The following is a 23,022-nucleotide window of genomic DNA, read 5'->3' on the forward strand; positions in this document are numbered from 1 at the left end:
TAATACTGCATTTGTCCATATTTAAACAATAATTATGGTTCAAAATAAAAAACGCGAGACCGAAACAATTTCTGTAATATATTTTATAGGTCGCTAGTGTAAAATAAAGTTTGGAGATCGAAAAAGGCCAGCAAACAGGAAGTCCCATTTCGACTCACAATTTAATTTGCCTTATCAACTATCATCAGTAGAATACAATTATGATTAGTGTGTGATATCTCAGATAGACGATCGAGATGGCCCAGTGGGTAGAACGCGTGCATCTTAACCGATGATTGCGGGTTCAAACCCAGGCAAGCACCGCTGATTCATGTGCTTAATTTGTCTTTATAATTTATCTCGTGCTCAGCGGTGAAGGAAAACATCGTGAGGAAACCTGCATGTGACATATTTCATAAAAATTCTGCCACATGTGTATTCCACCAACCCGCATTGGAACAGCGTGGTGGAATATGTTCCAAACCTTCTCCTCGAAGGGAGAGGAGGCCTTTAGCCCAGCAATGGGAATTTACAGGTTGTTGTTGTGTGGTATCTACGAGATTGTTTTAATAAGATGTTCATAAGGTTTTCCCAAACGAATTTTGTGTATATTCAATACACTGATTTTCCTTCATAGAAGATATTACTGGAGATGTACTATACAATCATACATTAGCGCATTCAAACTTGTTCGTATACAATTGTATATATAATCAAATTATGTAAATGTATACGAAGTGATTTGTTAAGGTTGATAATGATTCTATGCATGATTCTTCCTCGTTTCCATAGTTCATTTATAATGGAACACTTTATGCAGCTAGATTCTTATATTAATCTTTAAACAATATAAAACAAAGTCGCTTACCGTTTTTGTATATAATACATGGACAATATAGTAAAGAAACGCTGACAGTTTAAAAAGCTGCTAATGTGAAGTCGTAAATAAACATTACACAATTATTTAAAGATATGTAATTACGATAACGAATAGATTTACAAATACATATTAATAAGAATGGTGTTTCTATTAAAGTAATCAATTTATTGATTCAATTGACGTTGACGACCTCCGTGGTCGAGTGGTGTATACACCGGTTTAATGGGTATGCCACTCCGAGGTCCTGGGTTCGATTCCCGGCTGCGTCGATGTAGATTATCATTAGTTTTCTATGTTGTCTTGGGTCTGGGTGTTTGTGTTACCGTCGTTACTTCTGATTTCCATAACACAAGTGCTTCAGCTACTTACATTGGGATCAGAGTAATGTATGTGATGTTGTCTCATATTTATTTATTATTTATATCTTGTTTCGTATAAAATATGGCCATTGTATTGATTCCTTCAGGATGTCCAAGAGCGTAAACAACAGCTGGAAGAAATGGAGGAGAAGGCGGTCAAGGCCGCTCTTATTGAAGAGAGAAGCCGCTTCTGTCACTTCGTGTCATTACTCAACCCCGTGGTGGTACGTATGCCCTATAAAGCGTTCAAAATGCTTCTGTTATCAAATTAAAAAAAAAAATTGTTAAGGAACGCTTGCGTGCAAAACGTTACTATACAATTAGCGAGTTTATGTTTGATAGCACACCTTGGGAATGAAACGATCGCCACGATAATCAAATACTACTGTATGTAACTTATTAATTTGACAAAAAAATATAACAAAAAAAAAGACCCGCTGAGTTTCATTCGCCGGTTCTTCTCAGGTCACGGTGTTCCTTTTTACGAACCGGTGGTAGTGTTTATTTGACAATCAATAAGTAAGTGTAATGCGTCTTGAATAAAGGAATTTGAGTTTGAGTTTGAGTTTATATATCCTTCAGTTTCTGAAAACTCTGATCAGAGTTGGCTTAACTAAGTTGGCTTTGATTGGTCGTTGATAACTGATTATGCATTGCGCGACCAATGAACGGCTAATAGCCAGTTAGATAAGTTAATCTGCCATTGCTCATCAGTTCAAAAAAGGCGTATATATTTATATATAGATACATAAATAAAGAGATCCAGTAAATGTCGTTTAGCTCCTTTAAGAATCGTTGTCATAAAGAATTCATATTCGAACTTGTTGAACTGTAACTCTATTTTAAAAATATGCAAAAAGCCTTCTTATTTGTGATACTTGGTGGTAGGATTTTGTGCAAGCCCACCTGGGTAGGTACCACCCATTCATCAGATATTCTACCGCTAAACAACAGTCGCAGTATTGTTGTGTTCCGGTTTGAAGGGTGAGTGAGCCAGTGTAACTACAGGCACAAGGGACATAACATCTTAGTTCCCAAGGTTGGTGGCGCATTGACGATGTAAGGAATAGTTAATATTTCTTACAGTGTCATTGTCTATGGGTGAACATATGCTCGTCCGCCAACCTATTACATAAAATAAATAAAAAAATTAAAGATTAGATAATGGAAGGCTTTTTATTAAATTTCTATCTCTAACATTCGTTAGAATTTATTTTCATTACAATTTATTCAAGATGATGTGATTCATGATAATCAGAAGATTGTCAAGAAATTAAAAAATCAGTGAAGTTTGCTTCACTACACTCCTACTACTACTACTACATTTTATTTTACGTGAAACTGCGCTGCATTTACTCGTATAAGTTTAATGTATATTGGTTCAGTAGATTTTTTCATTTAGACATTACAAAAATAACATCCTTATTTTTTTTTTATTATTTCATATAATTTAGCTGCGTTGGCCCAGTGGTTAGAACGCGTGCATCTTAACCGATGATTGCTGGTTCAAACCCAGGCAAGCACCACTATATATATGTGCTAATTAGTGTTTATAATTCATCTCGTGCTCGGCGGTGAAGGAAAACATCGTGAGGAAACCTGCATGTGTCTAATTTCGTCGAAATTCTGCCACCAACCCGCATTGGAACAGCGTGGTGGAATATGTTCCAAACCCTCTCCTTAATGGAAGAGGAGGCCTTATCTCAGCAGTGGGAAATGTACAGGCTGTTACTTTACTTTACTTTTTTTTCATATAATTTAGTTATGGTTGCATAGACCTATGTATTTATTTATACTCGTTTCAGGAGAGTGAAGTAGCAATGTTAGCGGAGGTCGGTCATCTTCAGGAAGGAACGGAACAGCTGTCAAGGCAGACCAGCGAACCGAGGAGTCTACCAGCTGCCAGTCTACAGGTATTTATATAATTAATACTATAAAGCGTTAATTGTATAGTACGACACAACTTAGATGTAGCATCGGCATTGGACGTGCGTGAAAAACTTACTAGGTACCAAGTAAGTGTGTACACTGGTTTTCATGGGTATGCCACTAATGGTATAGTACGACACAACTTAGATGTAGCATCGGCATTGGACGTGCGTGAAAACCTTACTAGGTACCAAGTAAGTGTGTACACTGGTTTTCATGGGTATGCCACTAATGGTATAGTACGACACAACTTAGATGTAGCATCGGCATTGGACGTGCCTGCAAAAAACTTACTATGTACCAAGTAAGTGTGTACACTGGTTTTCGTGGGTATGCCACTAATGGTATAGTACGACACAACTTAGATGTAGCATCGGCATTGGACGTGTCTGCAAAAAACTTACTAGGTACCAAGTAAGTGTGTACACTGGTTTTCATGGGTATGCCACTAATGGTATAGTACGACACAACTTAGATGTAGCATCGGCATTGGACGTGCCTGCAAAAAACTTACTAGGTACCAAGTAAGTGTGTACACTGGTTTTCATGGGTATGCCACTAATGGTATAGTACGACACAACTTAGATGTAGCATCGGCATTCGACGTGCCCGCAAAAAACTTACTAGGTACCAAGTAAGTGTGTACACTGGTTTTCATGGGTATGCCACTAATGGTATAGTACGACACAACTTAGATGTAGCATCGGCATTCGACGTGCGTGAAAAACTTACTATGTACCAAGTAAGTGTGTACACTGGTTTTCATGGGTATGCCACTAATGGTATAGTACGACACAACTTAGATGTAGCATCGGCATTCGACGTGCCCGCAAAAAACTTACTAGGTACCAAGTAAGTGTGTACACTGGTTTTCATGGGTATGCCACTCCGAAGTCCCGGTTTCGATTCCTGGACGAGTCGATGTAGAAAATAGTTCATTATTTTTCTGTTGTATTGTGTTACTTTCGTTACTTCTGATATTCCAAAACACAAGTACTATACCCAGTACAAGTACTACACCCAGTACAGTACAAGTTTGTCAGTCTACCCGTGACCACGAATGCTGTAAAGTGCTCGAAACATCAGGATGTTAAAAATAATTAATATACGCGATTCAAATCCGTTAAAATTAGTTTTATTTCAACAAGTACTTTAGTTACCTACATTGGGATCTCACTAATGTGTGTGATGTTGTCCAGTATTTATTTATTTACTTATATTCAGGATTAATTAATGAGTAATAATAATAACTGAAAAATAGTAGAAGTCATTGGCTTTATATTGAATCATTGTAATCCAAACGTAAAGAGGAAAATACTTTAGAAATTATTCAATATACACGAAGAGTCATCGATTTTTTATATATTTTGTTTACGCAATAGTCATACAACCACGTAACGCTATAGATTCGTTATGTATTGTTATATATTACGTATTATGTACTATAGTTCTTAATCACGACAAAAGAAATCATCCTGTAGATACAGTTACATAAAAAATTTAAATGCCATTTCCAAACTAAGACATATTTTTATTTCATTAGTTTGAAATAATATGTATATTTAAAGTATGTAAGCTTTTTTCAAAGCTCAGATGTTTTAGTGAAAATAAGTATTGACTATAAGGTTCTTAATGTTATTAAGGCAACAATTACACTTATATTTAGATTTGTTACTAAAAGTAACAAAAATATCTAAAAAGTCCCACCAAAAAGATGTATTATTTGTTCCACATTGTGTTGAAAACTTGAAACTTGAAAATGATGACAAAATCCCCATTTTGGGGACAGGTATTCCTTTCTCTAATAAATCCGCAGATATTTTTGTCGTTGCCGATTCTTACATTGAAATCGTTTGTGGAAAAAACATATTCCGTATATATCAAATACAAGATTATATAGATGATAAAAATAAATAAAACGCTGAGCTAAAACTTCTTGACTTCCTTAGGATATGGTGTATAAAATTGTATTTAATGGACATAACTTTTGTAGTTGGAAAAAAGTAACTACTTCGTTTCTCGCCGATTCTAGATTCTAGAATCTATATTCCGAGCCAGTGTTAGCTTTACGTTTAATATAGTTTTGTACAAGGTCGATTCTTATGTGTTTGTCTACTTAAATGAAGTCTCAAAAGTTAGAAAATTACGTAGTAGGCATATTGTTGGCAGTATTTTTATTAGTGTAATTAATACAAATAATGTTTTTGTTAAATCATTAAAATATGTAATACAAATATACTCGTATGTATGTATATTGAATATTCCATTAAAAAAAATTTCTTTTTCCTCTGCCCCAAGGTTGCCTGGAAGAGATCGCTCTTCAGCGATAAGGCCGCCTTTTGTGCCATGCTTTATTTTGTTATATTTATTACCTGTGTTGTACTTATCTTGGTGTACAATAAGTAATATATTATTATTATATGTTTATTTTGTCTTACCACAGGTTATATGCGATATCAAGTCTTGCTATAGCGGATGGGCGGAGGGGGGATCCGCCCCCCACTCGCCCTCAGCGTCATCTCGCCTGGGCAGCCGGAAGTCCTCGCTCACCTCCATCTCATCTCTAACCAGCCAATGTTCCGATCAACACGGTAAGTTTGCGAGAATGCATGAGCGAGACAGCAATAACAATGGCCATACATTAAGAGCCTTAGCCATACCTTCAAATCGTTGGAAAACGAAAATTTTAACCGAAGAATACTTGGATCTGCGTAACGGAATGAGTCCCTAGTCTTCACGGCATCACAATTACATTACATTCATTAACATCCTGTAAATTTCCCATACCTGGACCAAGGCCTCCTCTCCCTTTGAGGAGAAGGATTGAAGCATATTCCACTACGCTGGTCCAATGCGGGTTCAAGGATACATATGTGGCAGAATTTCGTTGAAACTAGACACATGCCGGTTTCCTCACGATGTTTGCCTTCACCGCCGAGCTCGAGATGAATTATAAACTAAAATTAAGCACGTGAATATTCAGTGGTGCTTGCCTGGGTTTGAACCCGCAATCATCGGTTAAGATGCACGCGTGCTAAACACTGAGCCATCTCGGCTCAGACCTTCATTCAACAGGGATTAATATAGAATGGAAATTACATTTCATGATACTATCTAATAATAAATTTGTAACAAACAGGAAAAACATGTTGCGTTAATGAACGCATGCTTACGTTTGAATGACGTTAAAAATTGCTATAATAAACTTTGGAGTACTATCTACAGACTGGCAAGTAGGGCTCTTGGTGACGTCATCGCCCTCCGTTAGACATTGGTACTGAGGGGAATATGAACCTCCCTGATCTCGAAATGCATAACTAGTCTAAGGGAACAGGGTTACAGTGGCTTTTGTTGACTTCCCATCAAAATAGGATCAATTTTAGCTAGCAACTCTGATGAACCGTTGCGTACGAAGTTGCGTAAGCGCCAAGTTAATTTAAACTCGACAGTTCTAAGTATGAGTCGAGATGGCCCAGTGGTTAGAACGCGTGCATCTTAAACGATGATTGCGAGTTCAAATCCAGGCAAGCACCGCTGATTAATGTGCTTAATTTGTCTTTATAATTCATCTCGTGCTCAGCGATGAAGGAAAACATCTTGAGGAAACCTGCATGTGACAAATTTCATAGAAACTCTGCCACATGTGTATTCCACCAACCCGCATTGGAACAGCGTGGTGGAATATGTTCCAAACCTTCTCCTCAAAGGGAGGGGAGGCCTTTAGCCCAGAAGTGACAATTTACAGGCTGTTGTTGTTTTTCTAAGTATTCATATTTGGCAGTGAAATGTTTAGTTAGTGGGTTGTAGCCTGAAAAGCTGTACTATCATATAAAATTGTAAAACAGAATCAAAAGATTCGATTTTCTAATAAAAAAAAGTAGTAGGCAGATAAATATTTATTGATTCAAATTTTCCAAACAAATCACAAATCGCTTCAGATTTATAGTTGATTGATATGATGTTGATATGATTTACTTGGTGGTAGGGCTTTGTACAAGCCCGTCTGGATAGGTACCACCCACTCATCAGTTATTCTACCGCCAAATAACAGTACTCAGTATTGTTGTGTTCCGGTTTGAAGGGTGAGTGAGCCAGTGTAACTACAGGCACAAGGGATATAACATCTTAGTTCCCAAGGTTGGTGGCACATTGACGATGTAAGGAATTGTTAATATTTCTTACAGCGTCATTGCCTATGGGCGATGGTGACCACTTACCATCAGGTGGCCCATGTGCTCGTCTGCCTACCTATAACATAAAAAAAATGTATTCTTTTGTTTTCGTATTAGGTTTTAGTGGTTGTTACGAGACAAATATCATCAAGAAACACACAACTTATTAAAAATGATTTGGTCGTAAGAACTGCAACAATCAAAACATTATATGACCTTTTTGTTTATTTCAGGCGTGTCAGGATCAACGGTTAGTTGTTCTACTCCCATATCGAGTGCATCCTCGGGCGTCACTCCTACTCCCGCACCGGACTCCCTCAGGGGGCTATCTCAGGTCAGTAACCTATATGATATCAGACATATATATATATATATATATACGGCGAAACACACACTACACTTGAAAAGATTTGATTTAAGTTCATTCCACGAAACGAGCTCCCAAGAGAAATAGTGTACAATACTCATTGGTTTAATATACATGACCTTCTTAAGTCAAATTATGTGTAAGGATTGTCTAAGTATCTGATTTGTTTTCGCTTATCTGTAGCGTCGCGTATCGACCAATGAGCTACGAGTATTTTATTCCCGTGGAGTTTGACTCGTGGAATGGATTATATTAAAATAATTAAAAAAAAACTGTCTTTTTAATCGAGTTAATGCAATGAAATGTTGAATGTTTTCAATTCGTATGGTCTTATATGTTCCGATGTAAGTTATTTGTTTATAATATATATATATATATATATTTTTTTTGATTATTTATTAGTAGAGTACTTATGTTTCATGTATAGCTTCTTTTAAATTTAATATTTAAATCAAGCAATTTAAAGGCAACAGCAAGATATATTATATATTTACTGTCATAAATATCGCAAATTCAAATTTGGGCCATATTTTCCTTTACTGGTCAAAATAACTTAGTATACTAGAATAGTCATTTATACGGTTCATTTTTGGTACAGACTAAACGATAAATTTTCTTCACTTAAAAATTGGTCCTAATTGACCACAAATGACCATAAATTATTAGATTAGTAATATATAGTAATGCTTTAACACTGATACTTACTACAAAGTTTAAAATTTAAGGTCTTAAAAAAATGGCTTATTCTAAATAGTTTCTCAAAATATTAAGCGTTCAGAAAGCTTTTATATATGTGTTTGTGTTTTTCTATAGAAAGGGTATATGGGTTACAGTGTGGTAACTAATACCATCGCCCGTAAACATTGTCACTATTAGAGATATAAACTCCTTATATCACCAATGTATTTTAGGCGCTATGGTGTTGTCCCTTCTTATTACCACCAAGTATAAAAATAATGACATGTGGATTAAAATTAAAAAAAAAATTGTCTCTTTAATAGAGTCTCAATTTATTCGGAAGGACTGTTGCCAAAAAAATGTTTTTTTGTTTTTGATTGCCGCATATGTGTGAATATGTATTTATTTTTATTATTGAAATACATTGCTTGCTTTACTTGCTGTAGAGTATTTTGTTTTGTTTTTTTTTTTTGTATGTGCCTATTATTTTGTTTTTTTTTTTCTTTATATGTACGTAATTGTAGTCGGCACGGCTGGCTAGCGTGTGCAGTTCGGACTCTGGGTTCCGTTCCCAGGACGCGCTGCAACGGCCGTCGCTCTACGTAGATAATGTAATTTTGTTTTTTTTTTTTTATTTGTACCTTTTTTTTAAGCTTGTAACACAGGTGGCAAATTTTCATCTGATATATACAGGTTTCCTCACGGTGTATTTTTCATCGTCAGGATGAAGAGAATGAAGATGAAGGCTTAGTACGTGTCTGGTTTTGATGACAGGCTTTGTTGGCACGGCAATCTTTATTGAGATTTACGTGTCCTAACTATTGCGTAGAGATCTAAGGAATTGTACTGATATTACTTGTGATATAATTCACTTTCAAATTACTGGAACAATTCGTATGAAGTTTCGTTATAGAAGCCTAGAAATAAATATTTTAGAGACAAGACCAGAGCAAAAAATCACCGTTCTTAACATGGCCTAAATCATATTAGGCTTTAATTTATTTTAATAAAAATAAAAGGGTCTATAGTCTGTTCGCGTTAAGAATGCAGTGAGTTGTCATTATTTACCGACCCCTTTGACCAATCAAATCTTTTCAAATTACAAAGTCAAGTTCACATTGAACAGGTAAAGACATAAGTTCGAACGTGATGGTTGTGGATTTAATTAATTATTAACTGATATTTTTATAATTTAAATTATTTTTTTATAATTATTAACTGATATTTAAAAAAAATGAATACCACACCAATTTGTAAAAATAAAAGTGCGAGAACTACTGCGACCACGTCTTACAAGAAGAAATTGCCATGTGGGATTTAGGTAATGTTATGGAACTCGCTGCAGAAAATTATTTTACTATAAACACTAACGACGACACTAGTAATAGTGATTAAAATATTAATGACTTAATTTCGATTTTTTGCGTTAATGTGTATTTTTTAAATTCATTACACTTAGCCTTTAAAACAAATATAATTTGTTGGAATTTTGACACAAATATTTGTATATTTGTGTCAAAATTTAAAACACCTTTACCCTTCTGTTAAAAAGATTTGATTGGTCAGGGGGCGGAGTAAGGACGGTAAACAATGACAACTCACTGCATTCTTAACGCGAACAGACTATAGTATATTTATCTTCTGTTTTCGGTCTTTTTTTTGGTTCCGTATCTCAGAGAGAAAGAAACGGAACACCTATAGTATAACTTTCTTGTCCGTCCGTCTGTCGCCTAACTACGCCTAGAATCCTATCGCCTATCTATTTGAAATGAAAAGCATATAAACAGATCTACAGTCTCTTGATTTCATAGTTCTGAAGAAATCAAACTCTAAAGTAAAAAACAGCCAAGCCGTTTTTACAGCAATTGCTATACACATACACTGTAAATAAAAATTAATAAGTTAATGGTATATGTTAATTTAATTAGAACTATGTTTTTGTTTATTAGCTTGTGCCACATTCACACACACAGACACACATGTGTACACACATTGCTTTGTGCAATTCACATTTGGAACGAATATATCAATATAGTATTATGTGCAAAGCGAACAGTACTGTATGTGAGCCATCAAAGGGACGTATTTAATATTAATTTAATTTGATACCCCTCTGTGCCCTCTGTAATAAGAGCTGAGATGGCCCAGTGGTTAGAACGCGTACATCTTAACCGATGATTGCGAGTTCAAACCCAGGCGAGCACCGCTATATATATGTGCTTAATTTGTGTTTATAATTCATCTCGCCCTCGGCGGTGAAGGAAAACATCGTGAGGAAACCTGCATATGTCTAATTTCATAAAAATTCTGCCACATGTGCATTCCACCAACCCGCATTGGAACAGCATGGTGGAATCTGTTCCAAACCCTCTCCTTAATGGAAGAGGTGGCCTTATCCCAGCAGTGGGAAATTTACAGGCTGTTACTTTACTTTTTTTTTACCCCTCTGTGTACCCCATCGAACGTATGGTCCACCACTGGGTGATGACTTATTTTGCATTATCTCACCTGTCTAGCGCCTCATAGGTTTTGAATAGAACCTTTATCGTCAGATGACCCATTTGCCACAACTTAACTATTATGTATATGTATCTACAGCTGGCACTTATAAAACTTATATTATTCAATTTCCTACATATATGTATATAATTCAACCTATATGTTTGCTACAGGAAAATCAAACTCCGTTGATTTAATTAGCCCATGAGATATTTAATTACATTATTAATAATATTAATTATTAAGAACAATGCGTAGTTTTGATTATTAATATTGTTGTAAAAATTGTAACATTATATATGTATTTATGGTATGTATATAGATGAAGTATGTTGTCTGGATATCTACATATATAAAACTGTATTTATTATTATTAAATTTATAAAATCTAAGTGATAGTTTCACCTAAAACCTACCTGTAGTTTACACAGATCTATAATAACATATTAATTAATATTAGATTTATATTTTGTATGAATTTATGTATATTATCTGTGTAGTTATGCATCTGTCATCTGCGCGACGCGCATTGCAAAAGCGCGGGAAAAGACAAAAGAGGTTGTATTGTATAAAAATGGCCGCACGGTGAACTCAGTGTGTGTGCACAGCGAGCTGGTTTTTAGATATAATATATATTAATTAAAGTTATAAATTTCGGGATATTTACCATGTTTTTTATTTTTGTTCGGTGGAGCTCGATATTTCGACATTGTCTACGACTGTCTTGTTCACGAGACTGTCTAATCTTTGTAGAATGTAATATATATTAATGATTGTTTTTTAAATATTATATATATAATCTAATTGTTAAATCAATCTTACATGTGCACATTACAACAGCAAAACTACCCCCCCCCCCCCCCCCTATTCAAACACGGGCGAAGATATCATGACAACGATAGACATATCTTTACTTTCCGTTTGACTGATACTATAATTTGATATATTCTTATGATTTTTTTAACTTGTGCAGGGTTCAGACAATCAGAGCGTCAGTAGCGAGTGTGTGACGCCGTCTAAAGCGGACGAGGATACAACCGACGATACTAACGAAGGCATGGCTAATGCTGGTATGTAAATAATACATTGGTAGAGATACAGATGTTATAAAAGTGTGGAGTTAATACTTTTTGACTTATATACAGAATGTCTTATATACATATGTAATTGTATTTAACTTACATGACTTTGTATTTTTGAATGTTGGAAAAGAGGAATTTGAAAAAGGTTCTTCTCGGTAGAATTTGAATTCTGAATCGGTGGTAGCTTCACTTAATGTAAGTTGTTAAATGACGATTTCAAAGTGTTTGAAAATATCCTATTTAAAGTATATTTTGATTTTGATTTATAACAGAATAAAATCGCCAAGTCCGTTTTTGTATATTGGTTCATTAAACTTTTTGGGCTCATTGAGTTAGAATCATCTTAGCTCATTGAGTTATCGTCATCCATTGTACGTTTTTCGATCGGTTCACTGAGTTATAACTGTTTATCGGGTAATACTTTTATTGAGTTATATCATCATTAAAATATAATGAGTGTCGATGAAATATTTTAAGAATTAAGACTAAGGTGTTGCACACACAAAAAACATAAATATATTTGTGCAAAGAGTTTTTTAAAGAATTAAAACTCTACCCGTGACCCGTGACCGTGTTCGAAACGTCGGGATGTCCAAAATAATTAATATACGCGATTAAAATCCGTTATAACTAGTTTTATTTAAAACTAATATAATATATATAATTTGTAAAAAAAAAATGACAATGAATTGCAACTTTGAACTTAGCTCGGCCGATTATATCAGCTAGCTTGGTAATTTTGGTTCCTCATCTAGTTTAATATATTGATTTAGAACTTTGTATATATATTGTATATATGTCGTATATGTCGTTTCAGCTTCAGCGACATGGCCCGATTTAAAAGATACGGCTCAGTTCGAAAGAGCTGCATCGGCTATAATGGGCGGTCGACCGCATACAATATCAGCGGGTAAATACCATTACGAACAATTAGAGTTCAATGTTTCAACTTTAAATTATAATACAACAAAATTAAAAAGTACATGTCCATTTGTTGATATGTGTACATTTAAGTGTATATTTAAAATAGTCTTATTATTTTCATAATAATGAATGCTAATACTAATTTAATTAGTTCATGATATAATTGTTATTGAATAATGATTTTATTTATTATTAATTAAGTAATTATATGACGTTTTAATTAATAGTATTTTTTGAATATTAATGAATGTCATTATAATAATAGATAGTGTCGAAATTGATTCTAAAATGTCATAAGGGATAATACGACGTTTTAGATTTTTCTTATTTTGTATAAGTGATTACATTAGGATATTCTAAAAGTATTACTAATTTCAAGGTTTGTATATAATCATCAATCAAATAGTACACTACAAGTACAAGTAATATCTATAGAGAAGTTACTTTGACGAGAAGTTTCCTGGTAAATGTTAAAACCAATAGTTACGGCTATTTCGAAAGTAAGCCAATCTAACAATTTTACTTGGTGACAGGGCTGTAAATACAAGCATACTTGTCAGTGAGCCAATGTAACTACAGGCACAAGGGACATAACATCTTAGTTCCCAATGTTGGTGGGGCATCGGTGACGTAAGGGATGGTAGCTTCATACTACATATATAATTGTATTTGACTAACATGACTGACTGATATGACATGACGATTCAAATTTGACTAAAATAACTGACTTACTATATATGACGATTCAAAAGTGCTTGTAAAAACCTACTTGAATATAGTTCATTTTGATTTTGATGGGTAATATGTCCGCGAGTACTAGTGTGCGTAGTAATGTGTGTGTGTGTGTGTGTGTGTACAGGCGGGCACGCACGTGCGGCGCTGTCGGCGCACACGTTCGAGCTGGCTGCGGCGCGACCGCCGCTGCCCACCGTGAGTACCACCCTCCCGACAGCTTTAGACTGACCACCATTGTACAGATAGAAGAAAGGGAGACTGTGTTTTTTTTTCAGACAAAGTCATGGTTATGAGACAACATCACATACCTTACTCTGATCCCAAAGTAGCTAAAGCACTTGTGTTATGGAAAATCAGATGTAACGAAGGTACCACAAACACCTAAACCCAAGACAACATAGAAAAGTAATGATAATCTACATTGACTCGGCCAGGAATCGAACCCGGGACCTCGGAGTGGCGTAATGAAAACCGGTGTACACACCACTCGATCACAGAGGACTTATTGAAGATCAAATTTAGTGTGCAAAGATTTTTTTTTAAATTATTAAAGTTATTTGATACGGGATATTTACCGGAAAGTTTGCCTTCAAATATCAGTGTCGTGAACATTTTAGAGAATGGCGATATATCGAGCTCCAACTAAAAATAAAAAACGTGGTGAATATCCCGTATGAAATAATTTTAATAATAAAAATAACCATGTTAGTTTTAAATCGTATATTTTTCAAATTGTTAAGCTCGTACAAGGCGGTAAGGAAATGTCGTGAAGATCTGCAACTGTTAGAGAAGTCACCTCATTAATACATATATATCTACCAACTCACTTCAGGCTTATTTTACTTGGTATTAGCTACCGCATACTACCACTATATTGTATTCCTACCAAATAACAATACTTAGTATTATTTTGTATAACTACAGACATATGTGATATAATTTCTTTGGAATTTGGACGTTTCTGTGTGTGTATATGTCTATGGATAATGCGATCTACTTTACCATATTTAAAACGTGATATGACCTCTAAATATTCGCCTTAAGATAAGACGTTTTGTAACGATATCAATGGTTTTATCACTGTCTCCGTACAGCGCTGCTCGTCTTTAGAGCGGCCGTCGGTGCCCGCCAAGACGAACTCCAATATGGCTCACTTGGAGTTCAAACCAGCTAAGCCGTCATCATTGCCGCCGCATCTCGCTAAAGGTATATTCAAGGACATGTAGTTTATAGTTACGTGGTGGTAGAGCTTTGTGCTAGCCCGTCTGGGTAGGTACCACCCACTCATCAGTTATTCTACCGCCAAATAACAGTACTCAGTATTGTTGTGTTCCAGTTTGAAGGGTGAGTGAGATTGTAACTACAGGCACAAGGGACATAACATCTTAGTTCCCAAGGTTGGTAGCACATTGACGATGTAAGGAATAGTTAATATTTCTTACGGCGTCATTGTCTATGGGTGATGGTGACCATTAACCATCAGGTGGCACATATGCTCGTCCGCCAACATATAACATAAAAAACAAAAACATAGTACCGTACAAATTGTTTAATTAAAAATTCAGGAGAATTACTTTAAAGAGCCCAGTTCTATCAGTAACTCTTTTAACACGATAACATTTATGTGTTTCTCAATTAAATATATATTTAGGTAGAGTAGAAAATTAGGTACCCAATTACAACGGCAAATTTCGATTTATTATTTTGTATTCTACGAATTAAATAATGTTTCTGGTTGTCGCCCGCGGTTTCGTTTGCGTTTTAGGTTGTTGGTTGTCATGTGTTAGGCAAAATAGTAACCTATGTCCATTCTTGGAGTTCAAGTTTGTTTCATATCAAATTTCATCAAATCGACAAACAGTTACTTTCACATTTATCATATTAATATAGATTATAATAGAAGTTAGGTAAGGTTAGATAGTTGAGAATACCCTATACTTACCTGTTTAGACTATTTATATCAATCTAAAATCACATCATTAATGAAATAAATGAATAACGGAAATTTACAAATAGGTTTGTTGTTTTGAAATTTTTCGAATTCCGAGTTGAATGTTTGAGATATATTCTCGATCTTTCTCGTAGAATTCATCATTACTTCATACCAACCAACCAAATGCCTGAACACTATATTATGGTTTATTAATAAGACACAGCGTTCGTAGTTGTCAGATAATAAGTGTAGTCTGTACTTTAAGGGTTCCGTACCTAAAGAGTAAAACGGACCTTATTACTAAGAGTTTACTTTCCTTCGGTCTATCTATCAGTCACCATGTTGTATCTCCAGAACGGTGGTAGTTAGACATTTGAGATTTTCTCAGATGTAATTCTGTTGCCGCTATAACAACAAATAACTATTTAAGGCGATAACAGACATAATTTATTTGGCCTTTTCAATAGATGATGATACGGAACCCTTCGTTTTGCGAGACCTAATCGTATGTTTATTGTTTTGTTACAGAAATGCCGCAAGCCCTGTACGTGAATATGTCAGAGCTCGCGACTATGGCGGCGTCCCGAGCCCAGCAACAGAACGCTGAATATCCTCAACAGGAAAAGGTAAATGATTAATTTTTATACTTGATTTATGGAATTGATATTGATATCCTTGCCATTTTAATTTTGCCATAGCATAGATTTTTGGTAAAGATCTTTCAAGCCCAGTTTGCTTTCTTTTGTAATTTCGGAAAATTTAATCCCAAAATAAAGTTTGGATGTTATGTCTTAATCGTGCAGAATATGTTATTTGTTTTATAACCAAATTCAAAATATACTTTATTAAAGAAGGTTTTTATGAGCATCTTTAAACGGTCATTGTATAGAATTTTTGAATTATGAAACGGAACAAACGACAAGAAACTCAGTATCATCGTCATATATGACCGTTTGGAGATCTTCTCTTACTATTTGTATGTCCAATCTGTTATGATATAAGAGGTCATTTCTGATCCGTTTTTCCGGTTGAAGTTTTTACCCGGATATTATACGTTATTCACGTATACAAATATGTTAAGCTACTGCACATTTTACCAATACTGACTGACTGAAGTTTCATAAAAATTGTACCGTTTTTTCGTTGGATTAGTAAAAAGTAAAAGCCTGTAAATTTCCCACTGCTAAGATAAGGCCTCCTCTTCAATTAAAGAGAGGGTTTGGAACATATTCCACCACGCTGTTCCAATGCGGGTTGGTGGAATGCATATGTGGCAGAATTTCAATGAAATTAGACACATGCAGGTTTCCGATGTTTTCCTTCAGACCCGAGTATATAATAGTGCATGTCTGGGTTTGAACCCGCAATCATCGATTAAGATGCACGCGTTCTAACCACTGGGTCATCTCAGCTCATTTCGTTGGATAATATCACATATCCAATGTGGTTGAGTTGAGTGGACTGTTTTGTCGTGCGACGTTCAAGGACGAGCCACACTTTATTGTGTTATATCAATAAATAAAAACAAATTGTTTCGTTTTATATTTTTATTATTAAACACTTATATCTATTAAATGTTTCAATAAACGCTCTACAAAACATTAAAATTATAAAAGTACAGTTAATTTTCGTCTTATCTTTTACAAAATTAGTTAAAATGTCGAAACACATTAAAATTAAGTTACTTACAAAGTAATAATTATATGCAATTAAGTATTAGAAACCGATACTTATAGCTGACGCTACTTTATTATTATCGGTTCTAAATCGCGCAAGCAATATTTTTTACGAAGAATATATAAGAACAAACGCTTGCCACGAAAGGATATAGGCCTGAGCATATAGCTCGCCTACCCCACCCGGTGACGCTGTAGAGGCCAATAGGGCCAACAGCAATACACATTTCGAAAAAAAAAAAAACGAAAGGATAGGAACACATTCATTGCACTCACACAAGGACTTCGACTGATGACGTCACGTTGTATACGTAACAAAATCAAAGAGCTACGAATATAAGCTCCAATTTTCTCACCACGATCAAGTTCCAGGTCTTGACTGGACTGATAGCCTGAGGTGTGATCTCATAGAGAACACCCAAAATGTATATGGTACATAGCCCTAATGACTTACATTTCAAGGCCACGTCTCCTTGCCTCTTAAAAGGCCCGAAGAGTTGACAGCATTTATAGAATCCGACATAAAGATAATTTCTCCCATTCAATATAAAATAACCTTAACAAAAGATATAACATTAATGTATACATATAGAGTTTGAAATATATTTTAATACTTTTTACATTGAACTTTTAAGAAATAAATCGGATGTCAAGCGTCATATTGAACAAGACCGTTTATGTAATTAAATTATTACAGTTTAAATGAAACATACTTTAAAATTTATAGTCTATAATATGACAAAATAGTTAAAAAAAATAGTACTTCATAATATTAAAATTTTACACTAGCAACACTACTGTGACCAAATGTCAAAACTCTAGATAGCACCTCTCCTTATTCTATTCAACGACCATTTTTATTTCTTCTTTTAATTTAATTCTATTTATTGTTAATGTTAAAAACTCTCATATTCGTTTTCTTATCTAAATAATATGTTGATTTTTCCGGTCTGTGACGAGGGAACCTAAAATGAATAGCGTATCAGCCCTCAGGTGTTTGAAATATTTCGTTTTTTTAAGCTTTTATTGGCGAACCTAGAAGAAAAAGGTACTAAAGTATCAAATTTTTCTTGTCCGAATTCTAACTTGCAATCTTTTCAAATTCACGGGGTTATTTTGGTCCTCAAGAATTTAAGTAAAATAAGTTGACTATTAGAAAAAAATAAATATAATATAGGTTGGCGAACGAGTGTATATGCCAAGTATTGGTAAGTGGTGACCACCCAAAGGTATTGGTGCAATAAGAAATATTAAGCAATTTTATATCGCCAATGCGCCACCAACCTTGGTTTAGAATGTTATGTCTAGCCAGACGGGCTCGTATGAAGTCTACCAATTATTCAAGACTATTAAAGTAAATTGTATTTTTTTATTCTATAAACATTACTTTAATGTACTTTATAAAAATATGCAAAGTTAAAATATTTCAGTACCCTTATTCTCCTCTATATTTTTTCTATTTTTTTTAACACAGAAAAAATATGTGATGGTATATTAACTTTTAATTATTATGCGATCGAAAATTTCAGAGGAAACTTACATGATGCTATCATGTAAGTTACACGTGCTTACAAAATTCTGTATTGTAATATTTGTACAGTCGGGGAAAAAAAAGGTTCGTCACCTTAAGATCTATTTTCGTGTGCTCAGTGTGAGCGATCATCTGCTTTACCGATCGAGAATGACATATTGCGTTGCAATGATTTGATGTTTAGATTCAAAAGTTACTAAGAGTTTAACACTCGATAAAGGAATGAATTTGAAAACTGACGAAGGTTTTCTTACTCTGACTGTACATTTTTATCCAGGAGGAATTATACAAATCGTATAATTTACTTACAGTTTATCCCAGTGGAATTTACCAGCCAAAGTATCTGATATCTGGCCTTCCTTTAGTTGTTTCTTGACCGCTCTTTCGACGAGGCGTAATGAATAGAATATGTTTTGGACGTTCGATGGTTGACGCGCTCGGGATGACGTCTGCAACATATACATATATATATCATAACTAGCGACCGGCGGCTTCGCACGGTTGCAATGCTGATGCTAAATATACTACAGAATTTGTCTTAAATTTTCGTGATTATTATACATTGAAATAAAACTAGTTTTAACGAATTTGAATCGCGTAGGTATATTAATTATCTTTAGACGGTCACGGGTAGACTGTCTGTGTCTACCCGTGACCACGAACGCTGTAAAGTGCTCTAAACGTCGGGATGTTAAAAATAATTAATATACGCAAATCAAATCCGTTATAACTTGTTTTATTTCACTACAGAATTTGCTTATTTACAACATCACATTAGAAACTTTGAAAATAATCAGTGTTTCTTTACTATATTGTCCATGTATTATATACGAAAACCATCCTCTCGAATCACTCTATCTATTAAAAAAAATCGCATCAAAATCCGTTACGTAATTTAAAGATCTAAGCATACATAGGTACAGACAACTGTAAGCGGCTTCATTGTATACTATGTGATGATAAAGATAACTAGCGACCGACCCCGGCTTCGCACGGACAACGCTGATACTAAATATACTACAGAATGTCTTGCAGCGATCACAGCTTTGTTGTCATTAGACGATACAAACCGCTATGTCCCTAAATTTTAAATCTGTAATACCTTCAAAAATATTTACTTTAACTAAATGCCGTAAATGGCCATATTGATTTATATTAAATGCACAATGTATGTACTAGTCTAGCCTAGCTATTGCCCTTGGGATATCAAGGCTTGCTTCACACCAAGTTTTATCAAATTCAGTTCACTGATTTCGATAATCATCGATGAGATGATGATTTGATGATGGTCGTGACAAATTAATTAGATAGTTACATTTGCTTAAATAATATTAGTATAAGTAGTTATTTTTCTACTGGAAAGTATAAATGAACTTTGCGATTTTCAACGAACCATAATTTCAACAGCATCGAATAACTTGGTCAGTTCCTTTCTCTCTCGATCAGTCAGCGAGGAGTCCTGCCAGTTGAAGATGCCGCTTTCTTTTAGTTTCCTCTTGATATCGGCGAGAGTTATTGGTATACTTTGGTCTACCACTTCGCCAGATTTGTATGCAGCCTTCACATTTTCTGTTTCGTGAGGACTGTAAATTGAGGGATGATTTATCGTTCATTATCTTTTGCAAAGAAATAATGTTCCTTTTATTAATATTAAATAAATAAATAAATAGGAAATATTTAATATTGGACAACATCACATACATTACGATCCAAATGTAAGTGGCTAACTTGTGTTATGGAAAATCAGAAGTAACGAAGGCACCATAAATAGCTACCCAGATCCAAGACAGCATAGAAAACGAATTAACTTTTTCTACATCGACTCCGGGAATCGAACCCGGGAGAAGTGGCGTACTCATAAAAACCGATGTTTTCACTACTCGACCACGGAGGTCGTCAAATTTATAGTGACACATTGCATGCAATTTATTTTTAAGCAGCGATATCTCATTTGTTAGAATACTTGTATTTTCTCTGAAATTACTTGCATGCTTCCTGTTTATAATTATTCTTGTGTTCGTCGGTTAACAAAAGTAAACACCTTGAGAACATTTCCACGCTTCGTATGTACTTCATAGAATATTAGCACGGTGGAAAAACCTCCCAAACTCCTTAATACGAAAGGAACATTTCGTCCAGTGGAATGTTTACGTGTTTCTTTTACTTGACACGGATCATTAAATTTCGCTCAATTTATTTAATGAAATATTTATCTCGGGTTTTCACGTAAGCGATAAAGTTGATGAATAATGAACAGTTTGACTCACCATCCCGTACAAATGAGAACGTTTACCGCAAATCTGAAACGTAATGAATCGATCATGCGTGAATAATGATAATGTTTTGCTTATATGCTTTAGTTGCTAATTTATAGTCAAAATACAATATATTCAAGTAGGCACATAATGCCTTCTTGAATCATGAGCCGAGTGGTTAGAACGCGTGCATCTTAACAAATGATTGAGGATTCAAATGTAAGCACCACTGATTGTTCATGTGCTTAATTTGTGTTTATAATTCATTTCGTGCTCGGTGGTGATGGGAAACATCGTGAAGAATCCTGCATGTGTCTAATTTCAAAGAAATTCTGCTACATGTGTATTTCTCCAACCCGTATTAGAGCAGCGTGGTGGAATATATTCTAAACCTTCTTCTCAAATCGTGGGAAATTTACAGTCTGCTATTGTTTGTTTATTTTTTTTCCTTCGAAAAGTAGATCATACCGATAAAAATCAGCAAGAAACTTACTAGTACCTCTTTGCTACAATTTTAATTACAGAGTATGTTAGGAAAGTACAATTAATTTTATGTACATCTTGTCTTGAAATCAATAAATATAAAATGATTATACTTATTGTACTATTATTATATTAGGTACTAGTTATCGCCCGCGGCTTCGCTCGTATCAAGCAAAAAAGTAGTCTATGTACTTTTCGGAGTTCAAGTTTGCTTCATAAAATTCGGTTTAGTGGTTTGGGCGTGAAAGAACCACAGACAGACATAGTTTCATTCACATTTATAATATCAATATAGATTCAAGTAGGCTCATAAAATCATCGTCTTTTAGATTTTCGTGTTACAGTGTTGAATTAAATGTAAGATAAAAGAGCATAGCACAGACTGGGATGTTTACATTCTTCCTCAGATAGTACGTTAAACCTTTGGTCCTGCGCTTGAAATCTTTCCGATTGTATCGATCTTACGGTGCTATCGGACTAGAAAAGTGAGAGAATAGATATTGCCATTTCTTTTCCACACACATTTGTGCCTGTTTTCACATACAATGTCTCGTGTAGTTGACTAATGTATCTGGAATTTGGTTGTCAATTTGGAGTATCTGTTTTTGTATTCTGTCTGTCTATTTATTCCGGATAATCTCTGGAACGGCTGCACCGATTTTGACTAGACTTTCACTGGTAGACAGTTGACGTAATAAGGAGTAATTTAGGCTATAACAACAACTTTTTTTGTTAGCTAGTAGAATCCATAAAAAGAAGATGTTATGTCTTGTATGCTGATATACACTTGGTCACTAAGCGGTAGGGGTTTGTGCAAGCCCGTCTGGGTTTGTACCACCCACTCATCACATATTATGCTGCCCAACAGGAACGCTATTGTCGTGTTCCGGTTTGCAGGGTGAGTGACTCAGTCTAACTAGAGCATAACCATCTTAATTCCCAAGGTCGGCGGCGCGTTGGCGATATAAGGTTAATATTTCTTACAGCTGGCTCATTTGCGATTACTTACTTTATAAAAAACAATTACACTGGCTTACTAAGCCTTACTTAATTAAATATACTCATAATTTTACATAGTATATTAATTAAAATTAATAATAACTTACGTTATATACGTAGCGTATTTCAGAGCACTTTTCATTATTTTCTTAATCGATCGATTGTAATAACTATTCACATGAAGTTTGATTGAGAGAATGGACGGAATTCGTCGCAGGTTGTAAAATCGCGTCTTTTATCGCGAGACCATTCAAGTAAGACGCAGTTGTTCGACCGATAAGTCTTGATATTTGATTATTTAATAAAAAATAATAATAAATTAACTGTAATTTATTATTGTTGTTTTGAGATTCGTGAATATCTTGTCATAGTTAAAAACATTATTATGGTCGAGTGGTGTGTACACCTGTTTTCATGGGTACGCCACTCCGAGGTCCCGGGTTCGATTCCCTGCCGAGTCAATGTAGATTATCATTAGTTTTCTATGTTGTCTTGGGTCTGGGTGTTTATGGTACCGTCGTTACTTCTGATTTTTCATTGT

At 34.8% G+C, this 23,022-nt stretch overlaps 2 protein-coding genes across 5 annotated transcripts in view; one reads left to right on the top strand and one right to left on the bottom strand.

Annotated features, from left to right (window-relative positions):
• The window catches only part of LOC124539261 (flocculation protein FLO11), a 218,334-nt gene that overhangs the window by 176,479 nt on the left and 18,833 nt on the right, over window positions 1-23,022 (top strand). For 3 of the 4 annotated variants that reach the window (XM_047116581.1, XM_047116582.1, XM_047116584.1), the window contains exons 6-15: window positions 1,326-1,442; window positions 3,024-3,131; window positions 5,591-5,738; window positions 7,553-7,653; window positions 8,889-8,975; window positions 11,837-11,933; window positions 12,763-12,855; window positions 13,729-13,799; window positions 14,699-14,810; window positions 16,066-16,163. In XM_047116581.1, the coding sequence (XP_046972537.1) occupies window positions 1,326-1,442; window positions 3,024-3,131; window positions 5,591-5,738; window positions 7,553-7,653; window positions 8,889-8,975; window positions 11,837-11,933; window positions 12,763-12,855; window positions 13,729-13,799; window positions 14,699-14,810; window positions 16,066-16,163 (1,032 nt within the window). The remainder of the gene's footprint in view (window positions 1-1,325; window positions 1,443-3,023; window positions 3,132-5,590; window positions 5,739-7,552; window positions 7,654-8,888; window positions 8,976-11,836; window positions 11,934-12,762; window positions 12,856-13,728; window positions 13,800-14,698; window positions 14,811-16,065; window positions 16,164-23,022) is intronic. The other variant, XM_047116583.1, reaches the window with a different exon arrangement.
• On the bottom strand, window positions 17,469-22,686 carry LOC124539268. The gene is made up of 5 exons (XM_047116590.1): window positions 22,589-22,686; window positions 21,012-21,044; window positions 20,138-20,327; window positions 19,054-19,193; window positions 17,469-18,178 (listed from the first exon to the last, which is right to left on the bottom strand). Exons 1-5 carry the CDS (start codon window positions 22,621-22,623, stop codon window positions 18,094-18,096), a joined length of 483 nt encoding a protein of 160 aa, XP_046972546.1. The 5' UTR covers window positions 22,624-22,686; the 3' UTR covers window positions 17,469-18,093.

The sequence above is a fragment of the Vanessa cardui genome, chromosome 22 (genome assembly GCF_905220365.1).
Source record: "Vanessa cardui chromosome 22, ilVanCard2.1, whole genome shotgun sequence".
Taxonomy (NCBI): domain Eukaryota; kingdom Metazoa; phylum Arthropoda; class Insecta; order Lepidoptera; family Nymphalidae; genus Vanessa; species Vanessa cardui.